Here is a 26,450-nt window from a genome sequence, read left to right on the forward strand (position 1 = left end):
TCTCCCAATGGAGATGCTATGGCATGAACTGAAGAGGGTTGTTCCTGAAAGGTACCCCAGAAATGTTGATGAACTGAAACAGTTTTGTATGGAGGAATGGTCTAAAATTCCTCCTTGCCATTGTGCAAGTCTGATCAGCAGCTACAGGAAATGTTTGGTGGAAATTGTTGCTGCTAAAGGAGGTTCTACCAGTTATTGAATACAAGGGTTCACATATCTTTTCCAGTCTGGTACTGTGAATGATTAAACAATGTGTTCAATAAAGACATGAAAAGTACAATTGTTTGTGTGTTATTAGTTTAGGCAGATTGTGTTTGTCTGTTATTATGTCAGATGAAAATCAGACCACACTTTGTGAGTTAATGCAGAAAACCAGGTAATTGCAAAGGGTTCATCAATTTTTTATTGAACTGTAAATGACTACCATCCAGTAACACTAACACTAAATGCTTTGAATGGCTGGTAATGGCACATATTAAAAACTCTATTCCTGCCAGATTTGACACTTGCCAATACGCCTACCGACAGAACTGCGCTATAACAACTGCCATAGCATCTGTCATGCACCTTGTACTGGCACACCTAGAAAACAAGGACACTATGTCAGAGTGCTGTTTCTGAATTTCAGCACTGCATTCAACGCTATTGTCCCACAGACCTTGGTGAATAAGCTCCTACTCCTCAGCCTAAATACACCAGTATGTAACTCTGTGTTGGACTCAATAACCAACAGGTAGTCAGGGAGCATGACCGCTCCTCCCTCTATCATCCTGAACACGGGTCCTCCCCAGGGCTGTGTGCTTAGCCCATTACTGTACACTTTACTCACGCAGACTGCATGGCCAAACACCCAAGTAATGGCATTGGCAAATTTTCCGTTGACACGACAGTGGTGGGGTTCATTACCAACAACAATAAGGCGACCAACAGAGAGGAGATGGAAGTACTCGAGTCCTGCTGCCAGGCAAATACCCTTTTCCTCACTGTCAACAAGACAAAGGAGATGGTTACTGACTTCATGAGAACTCGCATCAGCAGTAGAAACTGAAAGTTTCAAACACCTGGGGATGCTCGTCTCGCACAACCTCTCATGGTCCAAGAACACACTCTATACAATCAGGACAGTTCATCAGAGCCTCTTCTTTCCAAGGAGGCTGAAAAGAGCTGTACCATGTACTTCTATCCTTGTATCGTTCTACAGATGTGGAGTAGAGAGCATCCTAACAAGTTGCACCACTGCATGGTATGGAAACTACACTACATGGGACAGGAATGCTCTACAATGGGTAGTCAAAACTGCCCAGTGTATCATTGGCATCAGCCTATACACTATCAAGGACGTGTATAGAAAACTGCCAGGAAAGGTCCAATAATGTCATGATGGATCCCACCAACTCTACTCGTGGATTGCTTGTCCCATTCTCATCAGCAAGGAGGCTATGTAACATCCATGCCAAGACCCCCAGGTTCAAAAGCAGTTAATTTCCACAAGCAGTAAGGCTGATTAATGCCTCCACTCGCTTAGACACACACCCCCTTGCACCCACAATTACCTCTATTATTTCCTGTCAGTCCCATTATGTACAGGCACCCCATGCTTAGTGTCATTTTATGGATATATTAATCTATGTTTACAAGTTGTCTTATGTGTTTATTATTATTGTGTTTCTGCTTTTTGTGCTGATTCAGAAATGTTGTAACAATTATTTTGGTTCTTATGTACTGAAATCAACGTTCTTGAATCTGAAAAGTTATTAGTCTGGAAGGTTAAGTTTCTTTTTGTCGGAGCTACCTGTCCAAGCATATACAATATTTGTATTTAAGTGTAGTGGTGGTCGTGGATTGTTTTCCAGTTGGGATAGGGGAATAAAGCATTTGATTGCGATCACCATTGATTCCAATGTGTGGCCTATTTCAAAAGTTACCCAGGTAACTTTTCAATTCAAGGGAGAAAATATTCATAAATTGTTTTCTCCCTTCCCCATTCCATTTTGCCACTTTGGGAAAAGATTGACATATATCCATATTCCAAATTTTATAGTAAATAGGATTTTGGAAATCTTTTTAACTTTCAATTTCTAGAAGTATGATTTAGCTTTAATCTTTATTTACTGACCTCCATGTTCCTGTTATGCACCAATGAATACAAATCGTTCATCACCTGAATTCTTGTCCATTGCTGGAAGATATCCAGTTTGGAAAATTGTGTAGTCAGTGTACAATTTCACTTAAAATTGTCTGTTTTGGTTGCTGGAGGAATGTTTATATTTATCACTTTGAGATCAAGTAAATTTATAATTATTTGTACTTTTATTCTTCAGCACAGTTTTGCTTAGTTGAATGAAAAGAAAGTACATTCCACTGAATCGTGGGACTATGCTTATAATCAAAGTGATTTATGTATTAGAGGGAGCAAGTTATTTGTATGTGGTTGGAAGATATTCAAGTGGTAGTTGACCTTTTAAATAAAACTGTTTTCCTAACTCGTAGCCCATCAGAAATTAGGATGGGAAGTTGTCTTACAGTGGGCAGCAACCTTTGCATCTGTCAATGAGACCTTTTGTTTTCACAAGGTTTGAATATTGTCCATTATTGGAATAGTTATATTGGCTGAAAATCCAAAGGTCATAGCTGTTAACATTAGTCTTTTGATAAGATTGCCTTTTTAAGCAGTGGAGTAACTAAAATGTGGAGCATCTTGCCAGCATCTTGAAGCATATAAACCATATTGCAGTTTAAACCAGATCTATTGAAGCAAGTCAAAAGCACTGTCATGACCGCAGGGCATGTGTCAAGTTCAGCAAAAAATGTGCAGGTCATTTTTTCCAATTTCTTTTTAATATGTTAACTACATTTATGTGTTACTCAAACTCTGTGTGCATTACTCTAGTTAAGATTTTTTTAAATGTACATTTATTGTTAGTTAAAAATAATTTCTAGAACTGTTAGAAAGACTTGTGAAAGCTTACATGGCTATACAATTTTAAAAAAATCTAAAACTTGTGAGAATTTGTAGTAGTTCACTTATTTTGAGAGGCCTTTTGCCTTTTGTGTTGGTGTGTTTCCAAGTGGTTAAGGCTTTGGGCTAGCGATCTGAAGGTCGTTAGTTCGAGCCTCAGCCGAGGCAGCGTGTGTGTTCTTGAGCAAGGCATTTAACCACACACTGCTCCTGCACGTTTATAGCCCAGTGACAGTAGTTGGTGCAGTATGGACAAGACAAGACCATGTTACAAACGTAAGCATTCATTTTGCTGAAATCCTTAATTCAATCAAATTACACACTTATACATCACTACAGTCACTATCCGTGTGTACCCTGGATGAAATGCAATTCCCAGATACAGTAAATTTTTTCATCCACCTAATTCAGATCTGGAGAATAAAGATGATTATTGCAACTAAAAAGTTTGAGTTTGTTTTTCTCTAAAAATGTCCAGTTTTGTTTTCAATTAGAAAATCTCATTTTCAACTGAAATCGTTTTCTAATTTTTTTGAATAACATTTTTATTGTCTGGAAAGCAAAATAATATGAATCATCATATGTTAAAAGGAAAACCATTAAAGGGCTTTTTAAACAAATTCCGTTAATTCTTTTTAAAATTTCACTATAATTTATCTTGTAGTCAGGGTGGCAATGATGATTTTACAGAGAAAGCAATTTTTCTTTTGCTTTTTTTTGAGTAAAAGCAATCTGGTTTTTTTCTGGAGATGTTTGAACATTTGACCATTTAATTTTTTTTTCCCTTGCACTTACTACTGGTGAGAGTGAAGCATTTTATTAAATACAAGTTCAAGTTGACTATTTTTTTCTAACAAGTCAATAGGGTTACCAGGGTAGTAAGCAATGGTGGGAGTGATAAAAAAAAATTATAGTCATTGTTGCTTGTAGTGTTGCAAAAAGGTTTCTTTTGATACCAGCTGTATCTGGGAAAATCATGCTTTCAAATTTTGATGCCCAGAGTTACTATGCATATAGAAATTCAGGTCGAGCCTTGACATTTTCTCTTCCACTTAAGTTCATGGATGGAATTTTCTGTTAGGTTTTTAACAGTGGGGAAGCTTGTTTGCTAAGCACCAGCAAAGTTCAAGCAAAACCTCTCGTTTAAAATTCCTGGCTCCTTGCTTTTTGTTCCTGACCTGCTATTGCAAACAGTTAAATAGAAATGTAGAAAAATAGAGCAGATGTCGACTATTCATCCTTTATCCCCTTGGACTTGCTCTACCTTTCAACTCTGTCATGGCTGATCATTTAGGCCAGTTGGAAGAGTGGGCTGAAAGATGGCAGATGGAGTTTAATGCTGATAAGTGTGAGGTACTACATTTTGGTAGGAATAATCAAAATAGGACATGCGTGGTAAATGGTAGGGCATTGAGGAATACAGTAGAACAGAGTGATCTAGGAATAATAGGCATAGTTCCCCGAAGGTGGAATCTCATGTGGATAGGGTGGTGAAGAAAGCTTTTGGTATGCTGGCCTTTATAAATCAGAGCATTGAGTATAGGAGTTGGGATGTAATGTTAAAATTGTACAAGGAGTTAGTGAGGCCAAATTTGGATTATTGTGTACAGTTCTGGTCACAGAATTATAGGAAGGATGTCAACAAATTAGAGAAGAGTACAGAGGAGATTTACTAGAATGTTACCTGGGTTTCAGCACCTGTTACAGAGAAAGTTTGAGCAAGTTAGGTCTTTATTCTTTGGAGCGTAGAAGGTTGAGGGGGGACTTGATAGAGATATTTAAAATTATGAGGAGGATAGATAGAGTTGACATGGATAGGCTTTTTCTATTAAGTGTAGGGGAGATTCAAACAAGAGGACATGAGTTGAGAGTTAAGGGGCAACAGTTTAGGGGTAACAGGAGGGGAAACCTCTTTACTCAGAGTGGTAGCTGTGTGGAACGAGCTTCCAGTAGAAGTGGTAGAGGCAGGTTTGATTTTGTCATTTAAAAAAAAAATTGGATAGCTATATGGACAGGAAAGGAATGGAGGGTTATCGGCTGAGTGCAGGTAGGTGGGACTAGGTGAGAGTAAGCGTTCAGCATGGACTAGAAGGGCCGAGATAGCCTGTTTCCGTGCTGTAATTGTTATATGGTTATTACCTCAATGCTCTGCTTCTATCTTCTCATCATCCCCTTTGATACTTTTATCATTAAGAAACATGTGAACCTCATCCTTGAAAGTAGTTGATTTCATATTCACGTCCTTGCGTGGTTGAGAATTCCTCACATGTGCTGCCCTCTGGAGAAAGTACTTTCTTCTGAAGACATTTCCTGGGACTGTGATCCCTGGGTTCCTGATTATCCAGCCTTTAGGTCTATCCCTCTCGTTGAGTGTTAGAGTTTTAAAAGTTCCTATGAGATCCCCTCTTAATCTTCTAAACCCAGTGAATATCGGATGGATCAATTTAATCTCAGTTGTCAATTCCACCATCTCAAGACTGAGTATGCCATTTGTTTTTTGCACTCCCTCAATAATAAGAACTTCCATTCTCCGATAAGCAAACCAAAGCTGTCCAGATGCACAGCAGAATCCTTGCTCTTATTCTCATATATTCATGTAACGTGGGTCGGTGTACCATTTGCCTTGTCATTTGCTTCTGCACCTGAGTACTTACTTTAAATGACTGCCAATGCACCAACTAGGCCCTGTCCTTCTGGTATGTGAATATCTATCTGAGTGTTCTGTTATATTTCTTTCTGTTCCCTGCTTATTTGGTGTTCTTCATTTTAGCAATTATGGTTTGTTACATTATATCAGTAAATTTTAATATATTACCCTTGATCCCCTCATCAGAGTTACTGATATTGATGTGAAAAGCTAGAACTCCAACATTGCGCTCTCTGGCACCCCACTGATCTGCCTCCAAACCATATATGACCCATTTTTCCCATCATCTTCTATCTGTTAATCATTCCTCAGACAATGCCACTGTCATACTCCCATACTTGGTGCATTAATTTTTTTCTGCATACTGTTATTAAAGACTATCTAAAAATGCAGATATGTCATAATGACATGTAAAGATAAGTTACAGCATTTTCCCAACAACTAATGTTGGGCTAAATTGATCAATGGCTCTCTGTCTTCCCTCCACCTTTCTTGTATAGATTTACAAGAAATACACACAAAATGCTGGAGGAACTAAGAAGGCCATGCAGCATCTATGGAAAAGAGTACAGTCAACGTTTCAGGCCGCGACCCTTTATTTCAGCCCGAATGGTCGACCGTACTCTTTTTCCATAGATGCTGCCTAGCTTTCTGAGTTCCTCAAGCATTTTGTGTGTGTGTGTTGCTTGGATTTCCAGCTTCTGTAGGTTTCCTCTTGTTTGTGATTGGTCTTGTTTGTTGTATAGTGTCACATTTGCTTCCCTCCAGCCTGTGGGAAGTGCTGAAGCATTTGGAAGATGAGAACCAGTAATCTCCCAACTACAAACCTGGCATCTTCAAAATGATAGCATGCAGTCCTAGAGATTTATTATCTTTTTATTTTCATTAATCTGCAATATTATTTTTCTTTTTTACTCACGCTAGTTTCTTTGAGTTCCTGATTCACTTCGGATCTGGGGCTCCTCACTATTTCCAAGTTTTCTCTGCCTTCACCTGTTTAATTCCTCTGCAATTTCCTTATTTCCCGATATAATTTCTCCTGTCTCCATCTGGAGAGGACCCACATTAATTTTAATTAAGCATTTCCTTTTCAACATAGCTAGAACTTTTTACAATCTGTTTTCTGTTCCTTTTCTGTTCCTTCTGTTCTGCTATTGTACCTTATTTTAATAAATGTTTTGTTCCTCCTGTAGCTGAATTCTGAAATTTTACTTTCCTTGGACTTGTATTTGGGTGTTTTTTTCTCTTGGAAATATTTTAAGACTTCCCTTTGAAATAATACTATCTTTAACTTGATGGCCACATCTAAACTTTTGGGTTATCTTGCTTTAAAGGATCATTTGAAAGAATTACTACCTTGTTTATCTATTAGCTCATTTACTGTCTTGTTACTTAACTTGGTTTCCCAAACTCCAAAAGCCATCTAACATTTCATGACTTGGTAGCTTGTTTTATTTATACTTACAACCATGGTTTCTCATCTCAGTTTTTACGTACAATTCATTATGTTAGCTTGTTAAATGCCAGTCAGCTCCCTGATAATCAATGAACCCTTTCTCATTGTATAATGCTGAGGTCTGTTTTCTTTTCCCTGAAAATAGTGATCTAGGAAGTGATCTCTTGTATAATCAATGAATTAATCCTCCACACCATTACTGCTGATTTGTTTTCCCAGTCTAAGTATAGATTGAAGTCTTCCAGAACTATTTTACACTCAACACGTGCACCTCTATTTTTCTGAGTGATACCTTCAGTAATGCCTCTATCTGAGGGTATATATGCCATATCTACCAATTTGAATGTCTATTGCCATTTCTTAACTTCACCCAGTTTCTACTTTTACATATTCTGAACCTTTTATTTTCTACTGCTTTAATCCCATTTGTTAAAATTATTGCTACCCTTATCTACCTTTTCACTTTGCCCGTTAAGTATCCTGGAACATTTAATTCCCAAACTTGGTCACTTTGCATTGTGACCTTGTAATGGCTGTTGGGTCAAATTCTTCTGTGCCATTAAATCATGTGTACAGTTAGGAATGTTGTGTGCATTTGGATAAAGGACCCTTCAAATTTGTTATTTTTGTACTATTCCCTGCTCTGACTTTCATTGTGGTAGATTCACTTCCTGACAAACCCTGATTATAATTGATCAATTTGGTACAATGGCTTTGTCTTTTCTCTTGAAAATTTTTCCTCACTAGAATCCAATCGCCTGTCCTAAATACTCAGTTTAAAACCTTATTACAGGTCCAAGCTTTTGCTTTCCACATTCTGGCAGAATTAAATGCTATCTAACTGCTGGTAAACTGTTTTCACCTGTAAGTATGTTAACAAATGTTAACTAGTGTTAAAAATCTTGTACTCAAAATATTTTTTCATTGAACTTTAAGCACTTGGCCTTAAAACATACACTTTTAACACTATTAAGCTCCAGGTATATTCCATTTTATTTTCTTCAGTTTTATAAAAGGAGGAAGTTCAGCTTCTGTTGAAAGAGAAGCAGTTGATGGAATTTAATTTTAATTCTTTCACTACCCTGATGCTGCCTGACTTGCTGAGTATTTTCATTGTTCAGTTATTATTACAGCTTTTAGGTATCAGTCATTTTGTTTATGTTAAGACACAAGTCTGGCTCCTATCAAACTGATTCCTATCCTTCTATGACCGTGTCTGTCACTTCTGGAAATAATTGTTTAATTATGTACTGCAGGTGAAAGGTACTTGAAGAATGTCAAAATTAGCTATTTTAATGGAGGAACTTTGGATTAGTTTAATAACTTTTGATGAATTTTAGAACTTCATTCTCCTGTTGAGAATATAAACACATAACCTCACTCCTGCAACACAAGTGACGGTATTCCTAGGTTTCAGAACGTAACTGAAAATAAACGTTTCTGAATCATCTTAAAATTAGTTTGCTTTTAAGTTTAAATAGCTAATCTAGATTTACGAAGTTCAAAATTCAAAGTTCGAAGTAAATTTATTACCAAAGTATGTGTTTCACTATATACAATCCTGCGATTCATTTTCTTGCAGGCATACACAATAAATCCAAGAAACACAGTAGAATCAATGAAAGACCACATCCAACAGGTTGGACAAGCAACCAATGTGCAAAGGGCAACAACTGTATAAATTTGAAAAAGGGAAAAATAATAATAAATAAACAATTAATATCGAGAACCTGAGATGAAGAGTCCTTGAATGCGAATCCATAGGTTCTGGGAATTGTTTAGTGATATGGCGAGTGACATTATTCTCCTCTGGTTCAATAAGTTCTTTATTGTTTAGATATTTCAGTTTTAACACTTGAATACTATGTATTCAAGTTTATGTAGCGTATCATTGCCATGGAAGCATACTTTTTTTTATCATTAACAATCTCTACTTGCAATTTTCATCATTGTTAGTCAATGCCAGTAAACTATTCCAATTAAACCTGGACTCGATGTGAAGAGCATTATAAAGCAGTTAATGGTAATAATGGATGATTCAATGAAGCTACTTGGCATATCTTCTTATTAGCTTTGAATTTTTGATTGAATTTAATTTTTAATATATTTTTCCTATATTGTTATTTACATGATCATGACAATTGAAATTTCAGGAACAAAAATAAACACAAAAGGATCTTATTGGTTACTTAAAATAAAATGGAAATGATCTAAGCTAGTGCTTTGAAAATTAACTGGTTGAGTGTATGTTGGTTCATTTAAAATCATGTTTCACTGTTTGCATAATGAGCTGTTTTGTATTTCTCCTTGTTAGGAATTCTGGAAGACCAGCGTTTGAATAGCCTGAAAAACGGCACGATTTTACAACAAATCGGGGATGTATGGTATAATGCCGCACCATTATCAATATGGTGGCAGATTCCACAGTATGTGATGATTGGGATCAGTGAAATATTTGCAAGTATAGCAGGTACGTGTGGAAAAACAATATGATTAGATTTAATTTTATGTAAATTTTTGTTATGCATCCTGATGTTATGTACAAAAGTTCTTGTTGAATATATGGCCTTAAGCCATACTGCTCTAAATCAACATGATAATTTAACTAGTCCAGAAGATCATGTGCTTGTAGATATTCTGTCAGATGAGTTTGAATGCCAGACTTGGAATTATTTCTAGGTGCTGTGTATGCATATCTTAACCCAGAAAATTGATCTCTTTGAACTTGCAATATTTTAAGTTAAAAATTTGCATTAAGCTGAGGTTTAAACCAGCGGTATAGCAGAACAGATATTGTTAGCTTATATGTCAAAAGTTTACTGTTTTGCTTACTAATATTTTGTTTGTCCAGACTTATGACAGAGGGCAAACTGACTTTATAAAGAAATCAGCATCACCAGTTTACTGTATTAAACCTTTTAAAAGTAACTAATTTTGTTTAAAATAGCAAATGTACTCATGAAAGCAAATGTACTCATGAAGTCAAAAGCTATAGTAGTAAATGAGTAATAAAAGTCTTCATCAAGGAAGATATGATTGGAATGTCAGCAAAAAGAAATGCAGATGACATTCTGAATCAGATAGGGGAGAAATTTAGAAATGCTAGGTGCATAACTCTGGAATGGAATATGCATACTAGGTTGCTGAGGAAGTTGAGAGACCTTGGTCAAAATGTTTGATCTGCTGATTGTGGGGGTGCTGTTCAGCGACTGATGCCAAAGGGCTTAAAATATGCAAGTGTTATAACCTTCAAAAATAATCTAGGAAAACTGCCAATAACTATAGACTGTTCATTTAAATCTCTTGATGTAAAAAGCTTTATAAAGGATAATTGGGGACAGATTTAGCTATCACTTGGACTCCCTCTATTAGTGTAAGCTACCATGGGTTTAAAGGCAAACTACACCCAACTACCTTGGCAGTTGTTTGACGGAACAAATGACAGAGAAAAGTATAGTAGTGATGAAAGGTCACTTTTGCAGTGGGAAGAATTTACTGGGATGAATAATAGGATGTTACAATGACTTGGGTGTACAGGGCACATTTTTCCAAATTTGCAGAATGCTGAACCTGAGGTTGAATCATCTGAGAAGAGATGGTAGTAATAGGCCTGGTGAAGAAAACTGGTTGAATAGATGGTGGATTAAATCTAATGTAAAAATATATGCAATATGACATTATGGAAGAAAGAATACAAAAATACGTAGTAAATTGGAAGTCACAATTCTACAGAACTAGGTTCTATATGCACAGATATGTTCTACGTTGAAAATGGTATTAAAATTGTATGATCTTTGGCTTTATAAATAGAGCATAAATGACAAAAGCAAAGAAGTCATAAATAAACTTTTATGAAACACTGGTTCAGCCATAACTGGAGTATTATATCCCAGTAGTAGGCACTGAACTTTAGAAAAAGATGCAGAAGTAATTTATCAAAAAACCTCCAGTGATGAGAGACTTTATTGATGTGGAACAGACTGGTAAAGTAAAAATAATTCACTTTGGAACAGAAGGGGTTTCCCATACAGAGGTATTTAAAAACTTGACGATTATAGATGGAGCTGATCAAGAGAAATTGTTCTCAATGTTCTCAAGGGCCAAGGGGCAGTGAACGTGGGCGATTGGCAAACGAACCAAAAGTGAAGAGTAAATATGTTTTTCCTCAGCAAACGGGATAAGTCTGAAAGGGAAGAATTTGCAGGGAATCAGGAATGGGACTAGCTGGATTACTTTACATTGAGCAAGTGTGGACCTGAGACAAATTGGGTCCTCTATGCTGTAATCATCCTGTGATTCTCTAAGGCTACTTATCAAAGTGGAATTTATCAATAGACTATTGATTCCCACAGTCCTTTAATAGAAAAATAATTAGGAAGGCTTACATCTGTACCTACACCCTTAGGGAAAACGTGCTGTTCAAATGGAAATAAATTGTTATGCTCGCCCGCCAGTGAGTTTTCCTGAAATTTTGCTGATGGTATTGTGTTGTCAACACCACATTATTGAATTAGAATTTTGTAAGCTCTCATTTGCTTCTCATTCAAATGTTGTTCTCATGTGTAGGTAGTTCTCCTGCATATTGCAGGAATTACAGGTAGAGGTCAGGCTTTCATTTTAATTTCTGTATGATGCATCTGTTTCATTGCTATTAAACAAGAAGATACTAAATAGTTCATTATTTTATCTAGTTTCAATGAATCTTGACCAGTGCCTTTTAGAGGGAACAGTAGAGTAATACTAATAGTAACAATTTAAATTTTCAAATATTCAAATATTTTAAATCAAGTTGCCATAAGCAAATACATGAACCCTTTTGTTTCACTACCACTACTATCAGGTGGAAACTGGACTGTTTAATTATCTCAATGCTAAATGAATGTCTGTTCTGTCTGGGACTTATCTTTACTTATCAATTTTAATGATCATTAAGGAAGCTGCAAGGTAATAACTGCATGTTGTTATCAATCTGGTGAAGTGATTTATAAGGCATTATTGAAATCGATACCAGTAATGGGAATGCAGCATACACTTGGTTGTATCACAATAATTTCTCCTTTTTAGTCAAACATCCAATATCTCAAGGTCTTGGCAGATAGTCAACATCAAACCTTGTGGGTTTTTTTTAAATAAAACTTGGTTGAAGCCTATTTTTTTCCAAGGCTTTTTAAGATATTTTACTAATTTCAATCATTGCATGTTACAAAATATAAATACAATTAAATGGTGCATATAAGCCATCTCTCTTGCTTTCAAGAGCAATTATTTCCAGTGCATATCTCTGTAAAAGCTGTCTACTCTGCTTTTCTCCAGAATGAGGATATCAAGAAAATGTAGATCAGTTAGCAATCCATTCATATTAATTGGTCTTGATTCAATTAACAAAAATAAGAGTACACTGTAAACGTCACATCAGGAACTTCAGTTTGTTGAATTGCTTACCCAATTAAAAAGCCTCTAAAATGATACTTCAGGTTGAATCTGGGGCCATTTTGCATCCTTGAAACTACTCAACATTTGATTTTGGAAAAGATTTGTCACCCAGAATATAAAGGAGGAAATATAAAGACTTCCCTCTGAAGGGTTTTTTTTATTATTGTAGTAAAACAAATCAGAAATATTTCTGCCCACCATTCAACATTTTACCCTTTACATTTTTGCACACAAGCAGAGTTTCTTGTGTTTTTTATGTGAAGAATTCATGTTGGTACACAGTTTGGGGACCTGCTGCAACTACATTGGTGAAATTTACCTCATCAGAGTCATGTGCCACAGAAACAGGTTCTTTAGGACTACTGTCTCGTGTCAGCCTGCCCTAACCAACCCAATTTGCGTATAAATCTATGCCTTGTTAATTAAAGCGTTAGATGGCGAAATATTGTGAGGGTACCAACCTCCACATATTTTATGTACTTGGAGAAATGGTGCAAAAGGTAGTGGATTTGGCGGACCATGGATAAAGCCTTCCCAACCATTAAGCACATCTACATGAAATGCTGTCGAAGGAAAGCAGCATCCATCATCAGGAATTCCCACCACCCAGGCCATGCTCTTTTCTCACTGCTGCCTTCAGGCAGAAGATACAAAAACCTCAGGACTCCCATCAGCAAGTTCAAGAACAGTTACTATCCCTCAACCATCAGGCTCCTGAACAGAAGAGGATAACGGCAATCATCTATTGAGATGTTCCCGCAACCAACCATCGGTATCTTATTATTTCATGTTCTCATTATTTATTGCTATTTATTTAGATCTGCATTTGCACAGCTTGTTGTCTTCTACACTGTACTTGATCTCTCACTTACCCTAGATTTGCTGAGTATACCCATATGAGAAAGAATCTCAGGTTGTACGTAGCGACATGTATATGTATTCTGATAATAAATACTACTTTGAACTTTTTTAAAGATTCTAACTGCCAGAATGAATATATTATTGCTTTGACTCCCTTTAAATCATCTCACTCTAAATCTTTGTCCTTTGGTTTTGACAGCCCTGAAATGCAGATTAAGTTTCCTAGTGCCTACTCTGTCCCTCATAATTTATAATGCCTCTATCTTGCCCTGCTCCAAGGAAAACAAATCCAGGCTCTCCTCCTAAGTGAAGTGCTCTCTTCCCCTCTTCACTCCCACTAGTGCAATCATACACTTCCTGTGGTGCGACCTAACCAATCTTTTAGGTTCCATAATCTCTATGCTTATATATTTTGTGTTCTGATGAACAGAGGTGAATATTCCATACATTACCTTTCACCACTTTATCTGCCCTGTGCTGCCATATTCAAATATCTTTGGATTTGTACTCCGGGGTCTTTTTGTTCCTCAGTAATCTTTAGTGTCCCCAATGTTCATTATCTTGCCCTCCCTAATCCTCAAAGTGTAATAAATTCCACCTGCCATTACTCCTGCCATTTTACCAACTTATTAGTCAATGAATGAAGCTACCACACATTTGCCATCCTCCTGTCAACTGCAGCTTGCCATTTAAAATTCTGTTCGGACCACAGCAGCATCCTTCCTTGCCTCTTGTGGCAGCTTGGCATGTGTCTCATCAGGGCTTTAGGATTTATCAATGTTTTAAAGATTGCTATGACATCTAATACCACCTGCTTTTTCAAGATAGCATGTTCTAAAATTTCAAAATTTAATGGAAAACCCCTTCCTAGAGGTTTCCAGCAACAACATGCTTTTCCTTGGTCAATACAGGGTGAGAAGTTATCATTTAAAACCTTGCACGTATCTTCTGGCTCCACATGCAGATTGCCACTGTTGTTCCTAATGGAACGTACTCATGCTCCAGTTACCCCCATACCCTTAATCTACTCTTTTTTAAATAAAAAAAACTCACATTTTTCTGAATCCTGTCTGCCATCTTGCGTCCCACTACCGCCTGCTTTTCAAGAGTCTTCCTATGCTATTCATGCTCTTGAAGTTTCCCTTGTTTTCATTCATCTAAGTCTATATACTGTATTATGTTTTGTGTCCTTCTGTATCCTTTCATTTCCAGGATTTCCTGCATTAGTTGTCATTTCTTTTCACCCACATAGTAACTTAGTGGCCCCCAAACGATTTCACTTATAATGCCTTCCATTTGTATACCTACCTATCTGCAAAACAGAGACCCTTTCTCTCTTTCTTCATTCCAGCCCCCCTCTAACTTTTGTCTTATTATCTGCCCGTCACCTCCCTTGGGTGGACTTCCTCTTTTCCTTTCTCCCATCTCAGATTCCTCCTTCAGCCAGTTATTACCTCCATATATCACCTCCCAGGTTCTTACTTCATTCACTCACCTTCGCCCTCACTTGCTTTCAGCTATCATCCACCTGCTTGGACTCCCTCTCCTTCCTCCCCCCACCACCTTCTTCTGGATTCTTCACCGCTTCCTTTTCAGTCCTGATGAAGGGTCTCAGCCTGAAACATTGACTGTTTATTCTGCTCCATAGATGTTGCCAAACCTGCTGAGTTCTTCCAGCATTTTGTGTGTGTTGCTCTGGATTCCCAGTAGTTACAGAATCAATTGTGTTCACTATCTACAGGTAGTTACTCCCGGTCTACTTTTGCCTGGTCTGTATTTGCGAGTCATCTAGGACTTTACTCTCTGGATCATTCTTATCCCTTTACCTTGAAGCTTAGATCTGGTCACCATCTTTGAAATGCGCTCCCACTGATGGTGCAACCACTTTCCCAGCCACATTCCCTAGGATTAATCCGTAAATACCCTTTCTGTTTGGTAAGCTGGCTCAGAAAGCTTTCCTGAATGCACAATAAATATCCCACACCTCTGGACTGCTAATGCATGGTTAATATTGGGGAGTGGTAGTCCCCTACCACTATAACATTCCTTTGACATCTCTCTGTGATTAGCACTGGCAAAGTAATTGCCCTTTTTGTATCATACATTCTACCCATTTGGCCACATTTGATAATACCCTGCTTTATTACTATAGTAATAGACTCCATAATCAATAGTGCAATGCCAGCACTTTTATATTCAGTACCCCTCACCTCCATCCCTCCTTATCACATTGGAATATTCTTTACCCCTAGTGTACTGAGTTGTCAGTCCTGTCTTTCCTTTCATGTCTCTATAGATATTTTCACTTGCATCAATAAACTAAAAAAACTATTTGAACATCTATCAATGTTAGCTGCCTGCAGGCATCTCCACTGCCATGTCATTGCCACTGGAAAGTAGGGTGATGTGCTCTCAACTTTGAAGTATGCTTTTTATGCTGGTCACAGCAACAGACCAGTAGAGCCATGAAAGATAACCAATGCACATCTGCACTGCCTGGCTGCGTCCTGTCCCTGCATTTCTGCGCTCACATCCATTCCTATGCACTAAATGGCCCCAAGATACCGTGAGCAACGTTTTCATCATGTAGTCAGGTAAGAGCTCTGATGTCTATAATGAAAGGCTGCTTCAGGCTATGACACTCTCAGAACTGATCTACCCAAACACTCCATTGATCATTCCGCAGACAAGCACAATGAGAAGGCAAAGAATACATGTCACAATGAGGATGCTTTATCTCTGCCATTGTTGCTTCCTCAGTGCAGTGTTTGTTTTTTTCTGAAATTGAAAAACATGGGCAATGGAGAATGTGCACATTGAAGATGTTACAATATAAACAACTAACACTTGCACTAAGATGAAATGCAATCTGAAGTAGCTGGCCAAGTTTCCTGATGAGCAAGATTCCAGTAATTTATGTTAAAACATGCAAAGTGATTTTTATGTGCATATTATGCACAAAAACCATGCTTCTATTTTCTAAGGATGTACCTTCAATACTGAAGATGTACAGTATTCACTACTTGAATGTGAAGGTCACATTTTTCTGTGATAATCGAATACAGGTAAGAGGCAAAGTAAACGACAGAGCAAATTTTAAACGCCCGCAGACTCTTGATTAACTATCCTCTATTTCCACTAATTTTCATATGGGGGGGGAAGAAAACATTGCTTCACTTACATAGCTCTACCTCATTGACATGTTCTTGAGTCTAGATTGCCTCACGGCAGTGTTAGACTACTACTGTTATCCAGAATGGAATAAGCAGAACTTTCCTGCTAGAAAGCTATAGGCTGTGGAAGTGCAGTGAAGACACTAATTAGAAGATCAATGCATCTGTTCGGTCTCAACCATAATCTTTGTTCCTGAGCCTATTTTTAGGTGTCTGAGACACTTCCTTCCTTTATAAGTTCTTATGTAATCACTCTTCAGTCTATACCATTTTCTACAGCCCTTCAATTATTGCATGAGTGCACTCTGCCAGTTAAATCTCTTCAACATCTTCAATTTTAAAGATTCCTTCATACTTGGTTTCCTCTGCTAAAGCTCTGAATTCCAAGGTTCTTTCCAAAATCCCAATGCTTTATCTTTTTCCTATTTTTAAGACTTTAGTACATCTTAACTTTCCTGTTATCTCTTTGCAGCATATTGCCAAATTTTATTTGATTAATGTACCACAGGTTGTCTGGAAGTGTTTTATTGCATTGAAGGTAATGCAGTAGATGTACTGTTCGCAGGAGCATCTCTTGGATCCCATCACCTGTGGACAACTTTCAAAATATCATGACTTGAAAAATGTTTCAGACTATTCAGTTGATTGAATTGCCCGATTTAATAAAAAAAAAATCCTTTTTCTGCCAAATGTATAACAAAGTGAATCCTTGAAGGATAACTTTTACATTCGGTCAAAATGGGTTGCTATAGGTCAAATTTTCTTGGCTCTGGCCAACGGAATATAAAGATTATAACATGGAAGAATACAGCACAGGAACAGGCCCTGTTGCCCACAATGTTGTGCCAAACCAGTTGAATTAGTAATCAAATGGGCAACTAAACTAATCGCTTTTGCCTGCATAATGTCCATATCTTTCCCTTTTCTTCACAAAATGGAAAAAGATACTGTCTGTCTACTCTATCTGTGCTTCTCATAATCTTATCAGATCTCCCCTCAGCCTCTGCCACTCCAGCAAAAACATCCTAAGTTTGTCCAACTTCTCATTATACACCTGCCTTTAATACAGGCAGTAGCCGGTAAACCTCTATTGTACCCTCGCAAAAGTCTAAACATAGTTCTTGTAATGGGACAACCAGAGCTGTGCAATCCTGCAGATGCAGGCTAACTAGTTTAGCATAAGTGACAACATAACCTTCTGACCTTTGAGCTTGAAGTCTCAACTATAAAGGTAAGCATGTTATATGCCTTTTTAATTACCCTATAAACCTGTTATAGCCACTTTCAGGGAGCTGTGAACTGGACAACAAGACCCTTCTGCTCATCAACACTTCTCAGTATCTGTACATTTGACCTGTCACGGTGCAACACTTCACAATGGCTGGATTAAACTCCATGTTGTTGCTGAGAGGAATGGCAAAAGGGGAACTTGCTTCTCCTGGTGGTCACCCATCTTTTATCGGAAGCCTGCACACTGGATGTGACCACCCTCAGTAAAAGTTTCATCTATGAAGTTTTGGTCCTAACTGCATCCAGCTCCACCTCTAGCTCTATTTTCTTGATCTGGTCAGTTAGGAACTGATACTCTCCTTGCAAATGTAGTCATCAGGGTGATTGTTAGATACTCTGAAATCCCACTTCTTTGAGGAGAAACATTCCAAAAAAACTACCATCCTACCTACATTGAATTAAAGACAAAGGATTTACAGACAGCAAAAATACTTGCCTGTTCTTACCTGTGCCTTCTCTCTGAAACCTTTGAGTTTCATACTCACAGATGTCACTTAATCAGCCTCTTCTCATAGAGTTTCTTGTATCTTTGGCTGTAACTTCTAAAGCTTAAGTCCTGCAATCAACTAAACGATTCCAAATAAATCAGCACCCTAGTGTCTGCCTGTTCTTGCCTAAGCCTCCCACTGTAATCCTGGCCCACTCATCGCCGCTCAACTTAAACCTAACTTCTTATTGACCCTTGTCAGGTGCATAATTACGCACACACCATCTCTAAGCAATGTGTGGTGCGCAGAATGTCCCATCTGCCCTTCCTCACATCTTTTGAAATCTTTCCCCCATTAAACACACACAGAACTTTTAGAATCTCTTCCCTGCTACACACACACACCAATGTTTCCTAGTGATGCTTAGGAGAATGTGTGTTGAGTTCAGTGCGATGCAGAGAAATTCAAGTTCATGCCATTGAACTTTTGTGATTTCAGCTCTAGCGTATTAAAACGTACTCTAGGCCTTCTCTGTTAAAAATTATGAGGAAGGTAAAACATATTACCTTGTATCTGAAATTCAGATTATTCTGATCAGAAGAGTTTTTCTTTCTAAATTAGATAGTTAAAAAGGGATCTCTGGGATTATTAATCCCATTTTGCATTGTACTTAATATGTTATCAGAAAAAATAAGTCAATGGGATGACCACTTCAGAACTTGGCACTGCATGGTTTTCTATGTAGTTTTCAAATAGCAGTTGGTTTGTGAATGGATGATTAGTAATGGAAAATATCTTGCTACTTTATTCAAAGGGGAAAGTGATTTCTGCAAACTGAAGATTAATCTAAATTCAGTCCACTCACTTACATGGAACTGTTGAGCTCCAAGTAAAACGTTCACCACTTTCTTTTCAGGGCTGGAGTTTGCCTACTCAGCAGCACCCAAATCTATGCAAAGTGCCATCATGGGTCTATTCTTTTTCTTCACTGGAGTTGGCTCCTTTGTCGGTTCAGGACTTCTAGCCCTTGTAACAGTTGACGGAATTGGTTGGATGAATTGCAAAAGTGACTTTGGTGAGTAAACAAGGTCTGGGAATATTTTGAGGAATTGGAATATAACAAGATATACAGTACTGTGCAAAAGTCTTAGGCAAATATATAGATAGGGTGCTGAAGAATTTTGCACAGGATAATAGGAAAGTTGGAAACAGAAATAAGAGTACTGAACTTTGTATTAACTAAGTACTATTAGTTGTTATTTGCTAACAGGAAAGGCTTAATATACAGCACTGTGCAAATGTCTCAGGCATCCTAACTATATATAAGTGCCTAAGATTTTTGCAAAGTACTGTATAAGTTCAAATTGTAATAAAAAATACATTTGAAAGGAAAATTTGGTGATTATAATTATCTTTGCCCAATCCTTCAAGCTCCTGTGAAGGATTTTTTTAAAACACATTTTTGCTTCACAGAAAACTATATCAAGACATTAACACAATCTTGGTTAATTCCTAGATTTTGACGCTCGCCACATATATAAAAAAAATCTGCTTATTTTTATTCCTTGACTTTTATTAAGGGTGATTGATTGAAAATACTCTTTAATTAGTTGTTTTAATATGTAAGCTCTATAATCAGTGTTAATGCCCAACATTTTGTAGTGCTAATTTGTTGTAATAAACAGATTACACCAAATTAGATAATATCTCATACACTTCTCTGCAAAGGTTGAATGCAGAGCAAGTAGGTGGTCAGAAATTCCTATTAAATAATTGAAATAGTTCTATAAAAATGTAAAGTTGTTATGAATTTGGCTGCTTCTGATTATCACTCTGAGTACATTATCTCCACAACTCTAAAAATTATTCATGTATATTGTTGAAAGCTAACATCACAAATTATAAACATCACTATAGGTGTATAAAGTAAGCATAATGCTTAAGTTTGAAGGGAGTAAAATTGCCTTGTGTGGTTGATTTATAGGTATTTAAGGTATAGGTGAATATGTATTGCCTGTGTTAATGGGAACAGGTTTAAAGCAATGAATAAGTCAAATATTTTAGAAAGAATTTGCATATCTAGTGAAAAACTGAAGTAGAATTTTCATTATGCTACATTTTAATTGGTAAAGTTTAAAGCTTATTTATAGTCCTTCCCAGAGAAAATTTTGTTGATGTCAAATGCCAGCAGGTAGCATCTAGGAAACTTGATTGAGATGTTCAAATATAAGAAATAAACTGTAGCAGAAGCATATAAGTAATGTGGTAAGTTACTTTTCCTTGTGAAAATTAAATACAGCTGATGAAGAATGACAATCATTTCGAGACTAAAGGAACTGAAATTTTTAATACAAGCTTTGGGAGTCTGTCTTCTGTTCAACAGTGATGTGAAACATTCATTGCGATTGCTTGAAAGCCATTTCCAGAAAAATAACTATTGAATTTTAGCTTTTGCTGCATGTTTGTCATTTATTTGAAATGCTAGAGTAATTGATAGGAAACCAATATGAAAATCCTTTTTTTTCACACTTTGAAATTTGGTTGATTGAGCAGGGTTTGAAAAGCATGCAATTCATCTGGTTGTGAAAAGCTGAAGTAGGTTATTTTCCTCATAAATCATCAAAAAGTAATTTTTAAAGATTGCTATTTATAGGTGTGCATTTAGAATATTCTGATGTTTGGTTTCTACTGTTATATGAATCTGATTATCTTCATGTTGTCATTATATGTAGGTTAAATCAATCCTAACATTAAGTCACTATAACATTAACGTTTGTTCTAACAACCTCTGTGTTTGTTGTTTTGATTGTTAGACAGGTGTCCAAACTTGGCTTTCACAGTCAGTGGGGCCAAATGATTTAACAGTTGGGGAAAAAATGGAATGCATAGTGGAAAAAAATACTGACAATGTTAGCCATCCACACTCTTGCTCCATTGGGCCATTATTCAATGGGTAAAGGAAGGTAAAGTAAATAATGGAAGGAGAACCAGAATATTATCATTGACGTATGACATGAAATTTGTTTTGCACAGCAGTGGTCTGCAAAGACATAAATCAATAAATTGCAACATTAAATAATGCAAAAGAAAGCAGAATAAGAAGATGATGTTCATTGGTTAATGCACCATTCCAAAATTTGGTGGAGAGAAGAAGCTGTTTCTGAGTTGAGTAACACACACAACTTTCTGGAGGAACTCAGCAGGCCGGGTATCATCTGTGGGGGAGAAAAGTACAGTCAATGTTTCGGGCCAAGACCTTTCGGCAGGGCTAGAGAAAAAAGGCGAGGAGTAGATTTAAAAGTTGGGGAAGGGGAGAGAGAAACACAAGGTGATAGGTGAAACCAGGATGAGGAGGGATGAAGTAAAGAGCTGAGAAGTTGATTGGTGAAAGAGACAGAAGGCCAAGAAAGAAAGAAAAGGAGGGAAGAGCACCAGAGGGATGCAATGGGCGGGCGTGTAGTTAAGGTTGAAGGGGGATAAGGGGCAGGGAATGGTAAAGGAGAGGGTGGGGGGGGAGTTAAGAAAGTTCAAGAAATCGATGTTCATGCCATCAGGTTGGAGGCTACTCAGACTTGAATACAAGGTGTTATTCCTCCAACTTTGAGTGTGGTCTCATTGTAACAATAGAGGAGGCCATGGATTGACATAAGGGAATGGGAAGCGGAATTAAAATGGGTGGCCACCGGGAGATCCTGCCTCTTCTGGCGGACAGAGCCTAGGTGCTCGGTCAAACTGTCTCCCAATCTTTGTCAGGTCTCACTGATGTACAGGACGCCATACCAGGAGCACCAGGCACAGTATATGACCCCAAAAGACTTGCAGGTGAAGTGTTAGCACACCTGGAAGGACTGGGGCAATGAATGGTACTGAGGGAGAAAGTATAGGAGCAAGTGTAGTACATCTTTCCCTCCCCTACTTTTCTGCTTTCCACATGGATCGCCCCCTACAAGACTCCCTTGTCTGTTCGTCCCTCCCCACTGGTCTTCCTCCTGGCACACATCCTTGCACGTGGAACAAGTGAATTTCTCTACTTAGAATTGAGTGTGATCTTCTTCATTTCCTCTGTCATGGTAGTAATGAGGTGACAGCATGTCCCAGATGGTGAGGGTCCTACTGATGAAAGCCGCCTTCTTGAGGCACCGATTCTTGATGTCCTCGATGTTGGGGAGAGTTTTACAAATGAGAGAGCTGCTGAGTCTATAACCCTGTGCAGCCTCTTGCAACCCATTGCATTGGTTACTCCATACCAGGTGTTGGTGCAGCCACTCAGAATGCTCTCTGTACTTTGCTGATGTTAAGCTGCCAAAGATATGCAGATTGGCTTCTGTACGTTGCCCCCTTGTCTTGGTGAGTGGAAAAATCTGGGGTGAGATGATGGAAGTGTGGGAAGAGTTTGTGACATGGGAATTTGTTGGGGAATGGGATCACTCTGTGAGATGACATTGACTCAAAGTGGCTTCCTTTGATGTCATAAGATAAAAGTAATCAGGGTAATCAGTTGCATCGTTTTTAGGAATAGTAATAGTTGAGGCAAAATAACTTAGTTCAAATAACTTGTGTTAAGTTTTAAAATATATGGAAGCCAAATTAATAAGGTTTATTTTTTGTTTTTTTTCTAAATCTCTAAACAGTTCCCAAGTTTTGCTGATATAAAGTCATTTGTAGCTAAGCTAAAACATATCTGGAATTTTTAGATCAATATGTTTAACATGCATTCAGATCTAAACTTGAGGATATTTTGGGTTTATAAGTGAATAATTTAGAAATGCACATTTTGTTTAAGAATTAATTGTGACTTCAGAAAGAGAAAATCCAGAACTTCAGTTGAAGTGCAGCTTTTACAAAAAACTTTACTGACAATGAACCCCAGGTTATGCCACTGATTTTTGTAGTGTACTTTCGGAAAATAGTTTACAATATTTCAACCAGTTTTTTTTGGATTTAGGACTAATAATTAGCTGGTGCAGAATGTTCAGCAGAGGATATGATTTAAAGAAAAAAAAACTTACTTATGATGTGGTTCACATCTGCAGGATCTGGAAAACTTTGTGTTTGTGATACCTTGTTGGTATAGCAGCTCATACACAAAATTGATCAGTTTGGGAACATAAAAATGAGTAAGAGTACTGTGAAAACTGCCCTAATTTAGATAATGCCATTTGAACTGTTTAGCTTTATATCCAAAATGTGACACTTCTGACCTCTAAGTATTCACCAGTATTGCACTGAGTTGTCACTTGAGATTATTTATTTTGACTCTTGAAGATAGTTTAAATCCATGACTTTCCAACTCAGAGACGAGTTCCATTATCTGGCCAACACTGATAACAACCCAAGACCTGGTAACCTATTTGCAAAGTGCAAGAAACAGCCGAGTTGTGGATACAGCTCAGCCAGTCTCCTCTCTGTGGACTATGTCTATACTTCTTAGTAAAGCAGCCAGCAAAATCAAAGAGCCCACCCACCCTGGATACTCTCCCATTGTGCAGAAGATACTAAAGCCTAAAGCCATGTACTACTTGGCTCAAGGACAGCTTCTAACCCACTGTTATCAAACTCTTGAATGGATCTCTTGTACGATAAGATGAACTCTTGCCCTCACATTTTACCTCATTATGATCTTGCACTTTATTGTTCACCTGCACTGCACTTTCTTTCCAGCTGTATTCTGCATTATTGTTGTTTACTCTTGTTCCACCTCAATGGCAGGGTGGAAATGTGTGTCTATCAGAGGAGGCGTAAGGCACTTCTTCCCTTCACTAGCCTACATGTCACCCCTGGGAAAGATGTAGTACCTACTTAGATACCCCTGATCAGGGTCATGTGAAGTCATGGGGGCAGGTGGTGGATGGTCATATGAGCAACTGGTGCATATCACAAGTCCTGGTTATGCAACCACTGATGCCAGGCAGACAATTTCTGAAGAATGGTGATAATGGCTGGGGTCACCCATCTTGTAAAGACGATGCTCAGAATAAGGCAATGGCAAACCACTTCCATGGAAAAATTTGCCAAGAACAATCATGGTCGTGGGACCTTGATCGACTACGTCATACAGCACAGCACGTTACTGATTACCTCAATACACTGCGTTATGAATTTGTTTGTACGAACACTATGCATGGCAAGATTTTTATTGTATCTTGGTACTCGTGACAATAATAAACTAATGCCAGTTACACCCAGGGCGACCAATTAACCTACTAACCCTTACATCTTTGGAATATTGGAGGAAACTCGGGCACCTGGAGGAAACCCACATGGACGTGGGCCAGTGTAGAAACCCCTTGAAGATGGTGGCAAAATTGAACCCAGGTCACTGATGCTGTAATAGATTTATGCTGACTGTTATGAACAGTGCTGTCACAATCACCCAAATAAATAATCCATTTGTTTTTAAAGTGATTAAAAACAAACATTCCCCCAAACACCAAACTAGACAGTTTTAAATTAAGTGTAATTATATACTGACAACACAACAATTTCCCAAAAAATATATCTTGCAGTCATAGACAAGAATTCAGAAAATGAACAATTTGTATTCACTGGTAAATGACAGGAACATGGAAGTTGATAAATTAAGATTAAAGTGAAATCTTTTCTTAAGATATTGGAAGTTAAAGAGAGTACTAAAATCCTATTTAATATAAAATCAGATGTATAGTTTTTTTATGTATCCAGCTTTTGCGAGAGTAGCAAATGGAATGGGAAAACAGGTGGAAGGGAAGGGGGGAGAAAACAATTTATAAACCTACATAACTTTTGAAATTGGCCACACATTGTCCAGTTGGATCATCTTGTTATCTAGGCTTATACATAACCCACATACAGCCAATGAATATTTTGGAAATGATGCTGGAGTCCTTCAGGAAGGCCATTTTCCTAAACTTAGTTCTCAAAGTGGTGGATGAAGAAGAAAAGAATTGGATTCCATAGTGATATTAATTGAGGGTTTTCTTCCCTTAACCCAATTGGAAAACAATCCATAGCCACCATTATACTTGTATACAAATATTGGGATACTTGGATAGGCAATTCTTCCAAAAAGAAACTCTGCTAACTCTTCAAATGAATGACTTTTCAGACGTACAATGAAGGGTCATTGATCTCTATATTTTACCTTTCCATCATCTGGGTTCTTTTGTACTTCTCAATCATTGCTATATTTAGCTCTGTATATAAAATAGAGTGACAAAATTCTGCCAATGAAATGCCTTCCCTAGAAAATAATACATTATCATCACTTGAAACATTCCAGATTCTAGCAATCTAAAGAAAAATTAAAGGTAATAGTTAAATTTAACAGTTTAAAAAAGAAATAAAATGATAAGGATGCTGAAAACAGATAAACAAGTGCCTAAAAGTGCAAACCTATATGTCTGCTGACAGATGAGCTTTTGTCTTGGGCATAACACGTTCATAATTTTCAGATTTTGGTTAGTATTTTAGCCTTCGCATCCTGTATGTAATGGATTAAAGTCACTGATTTTAAAAATGTTTTAAAGTTCTCCCTCCGCAAATTTTTTGATAGGACCAGCCAAGCATGTGAAGCACTAAACAGGGTTTCACCATTTATAATGTTATTTGTGTCTGCTACAACCTTCCTCCACACAGTGGTTTTCTGATACAAGAGACCTCGTTTGAAACAGACATCTTGATACTACACTCCATGAAGTATATGCTTCTGAATATCAAATTAACCAGTTTGGTACTGAACTAGCATTACATCAGGATAATAAAGTGTAGAAATATATCAAATACCAATTCTGTTAATACAACAAATCTGATCCAAAAGTATAAACAATTAAAATACCCCAAATTACAGTGGCTTGCAGTCAGAAAGGGCGTAAAAGAAAATCTAACCTAAATGAACATTTACAAAACTCTCAATGCTTGTATTCCAACTCCAGATTCTATCCTCAACTATGTATATGATCTTCCCCCTTGTAAGCTTCATATTCTTTTAAAGTTCAAGCTTAATATGACACTAACTGTACATCAGTTTTAACCTGATTTTGTTCATACTTGGTATCCTTGAGGTGCAAGCATTTGAGTTCTGAATTTACAGTGGTATTGAAATAAATACAATAGATTTAGAAAGCTCAGCAAGACTGGCAGCATCTGTGGACATATGGAATTAACATTTCTGATTACTGACCTTTCACACTTGCATTTGCCAGATACAGTGCAATGCAAAAAACAT

The 26,450-nt window shown here is 37.4% G+C and overlaps 1 protein-coding gene across 2 annotated transcripts in view; it reads left to right on the top strand.

Moving 5' to 3' along the window:
• Positions 1–26,450, top strand: part of slc15a4 (solute carrier family 15 member 4) — an 85,114-nt gene that overhangs the window by 48,496 nt on the left and 10,168 nt on the right. For both annotated transcript variants that reach the window (XM_059988232.1, XM_059988233.1), the window contains exons 6-7: positions 9,377–9,532; positions 19,164–19,322. In XM_059988232.1, coding sequence (XP_059844215.1) covers positions 9,377–9,532; positions 19,164–19,322 — 315 coding nt within the window. The remainder of the gene's footprint in view (positions 1–9,376; positions 9,533–19,163; positions 19,323–26,450) is intronic.

The sequence above is a fragment of the Hypanus sabinus genome, chromosome 13 (genome assembly GCF_030144855.1).
Source record: "Hypanus sabinus isolate sHypSab1 chromosome 13, sHypSab1.hap1, whole genome shotgun sequence".
NCBI classification, from domain to species: domain Eukaryota; kingdom Metazoa; phylum Chordata; class Chondrichthyes; order Myliobatiformes; family Dasyatidae; genus Hypanus; species Hypanus sabinus.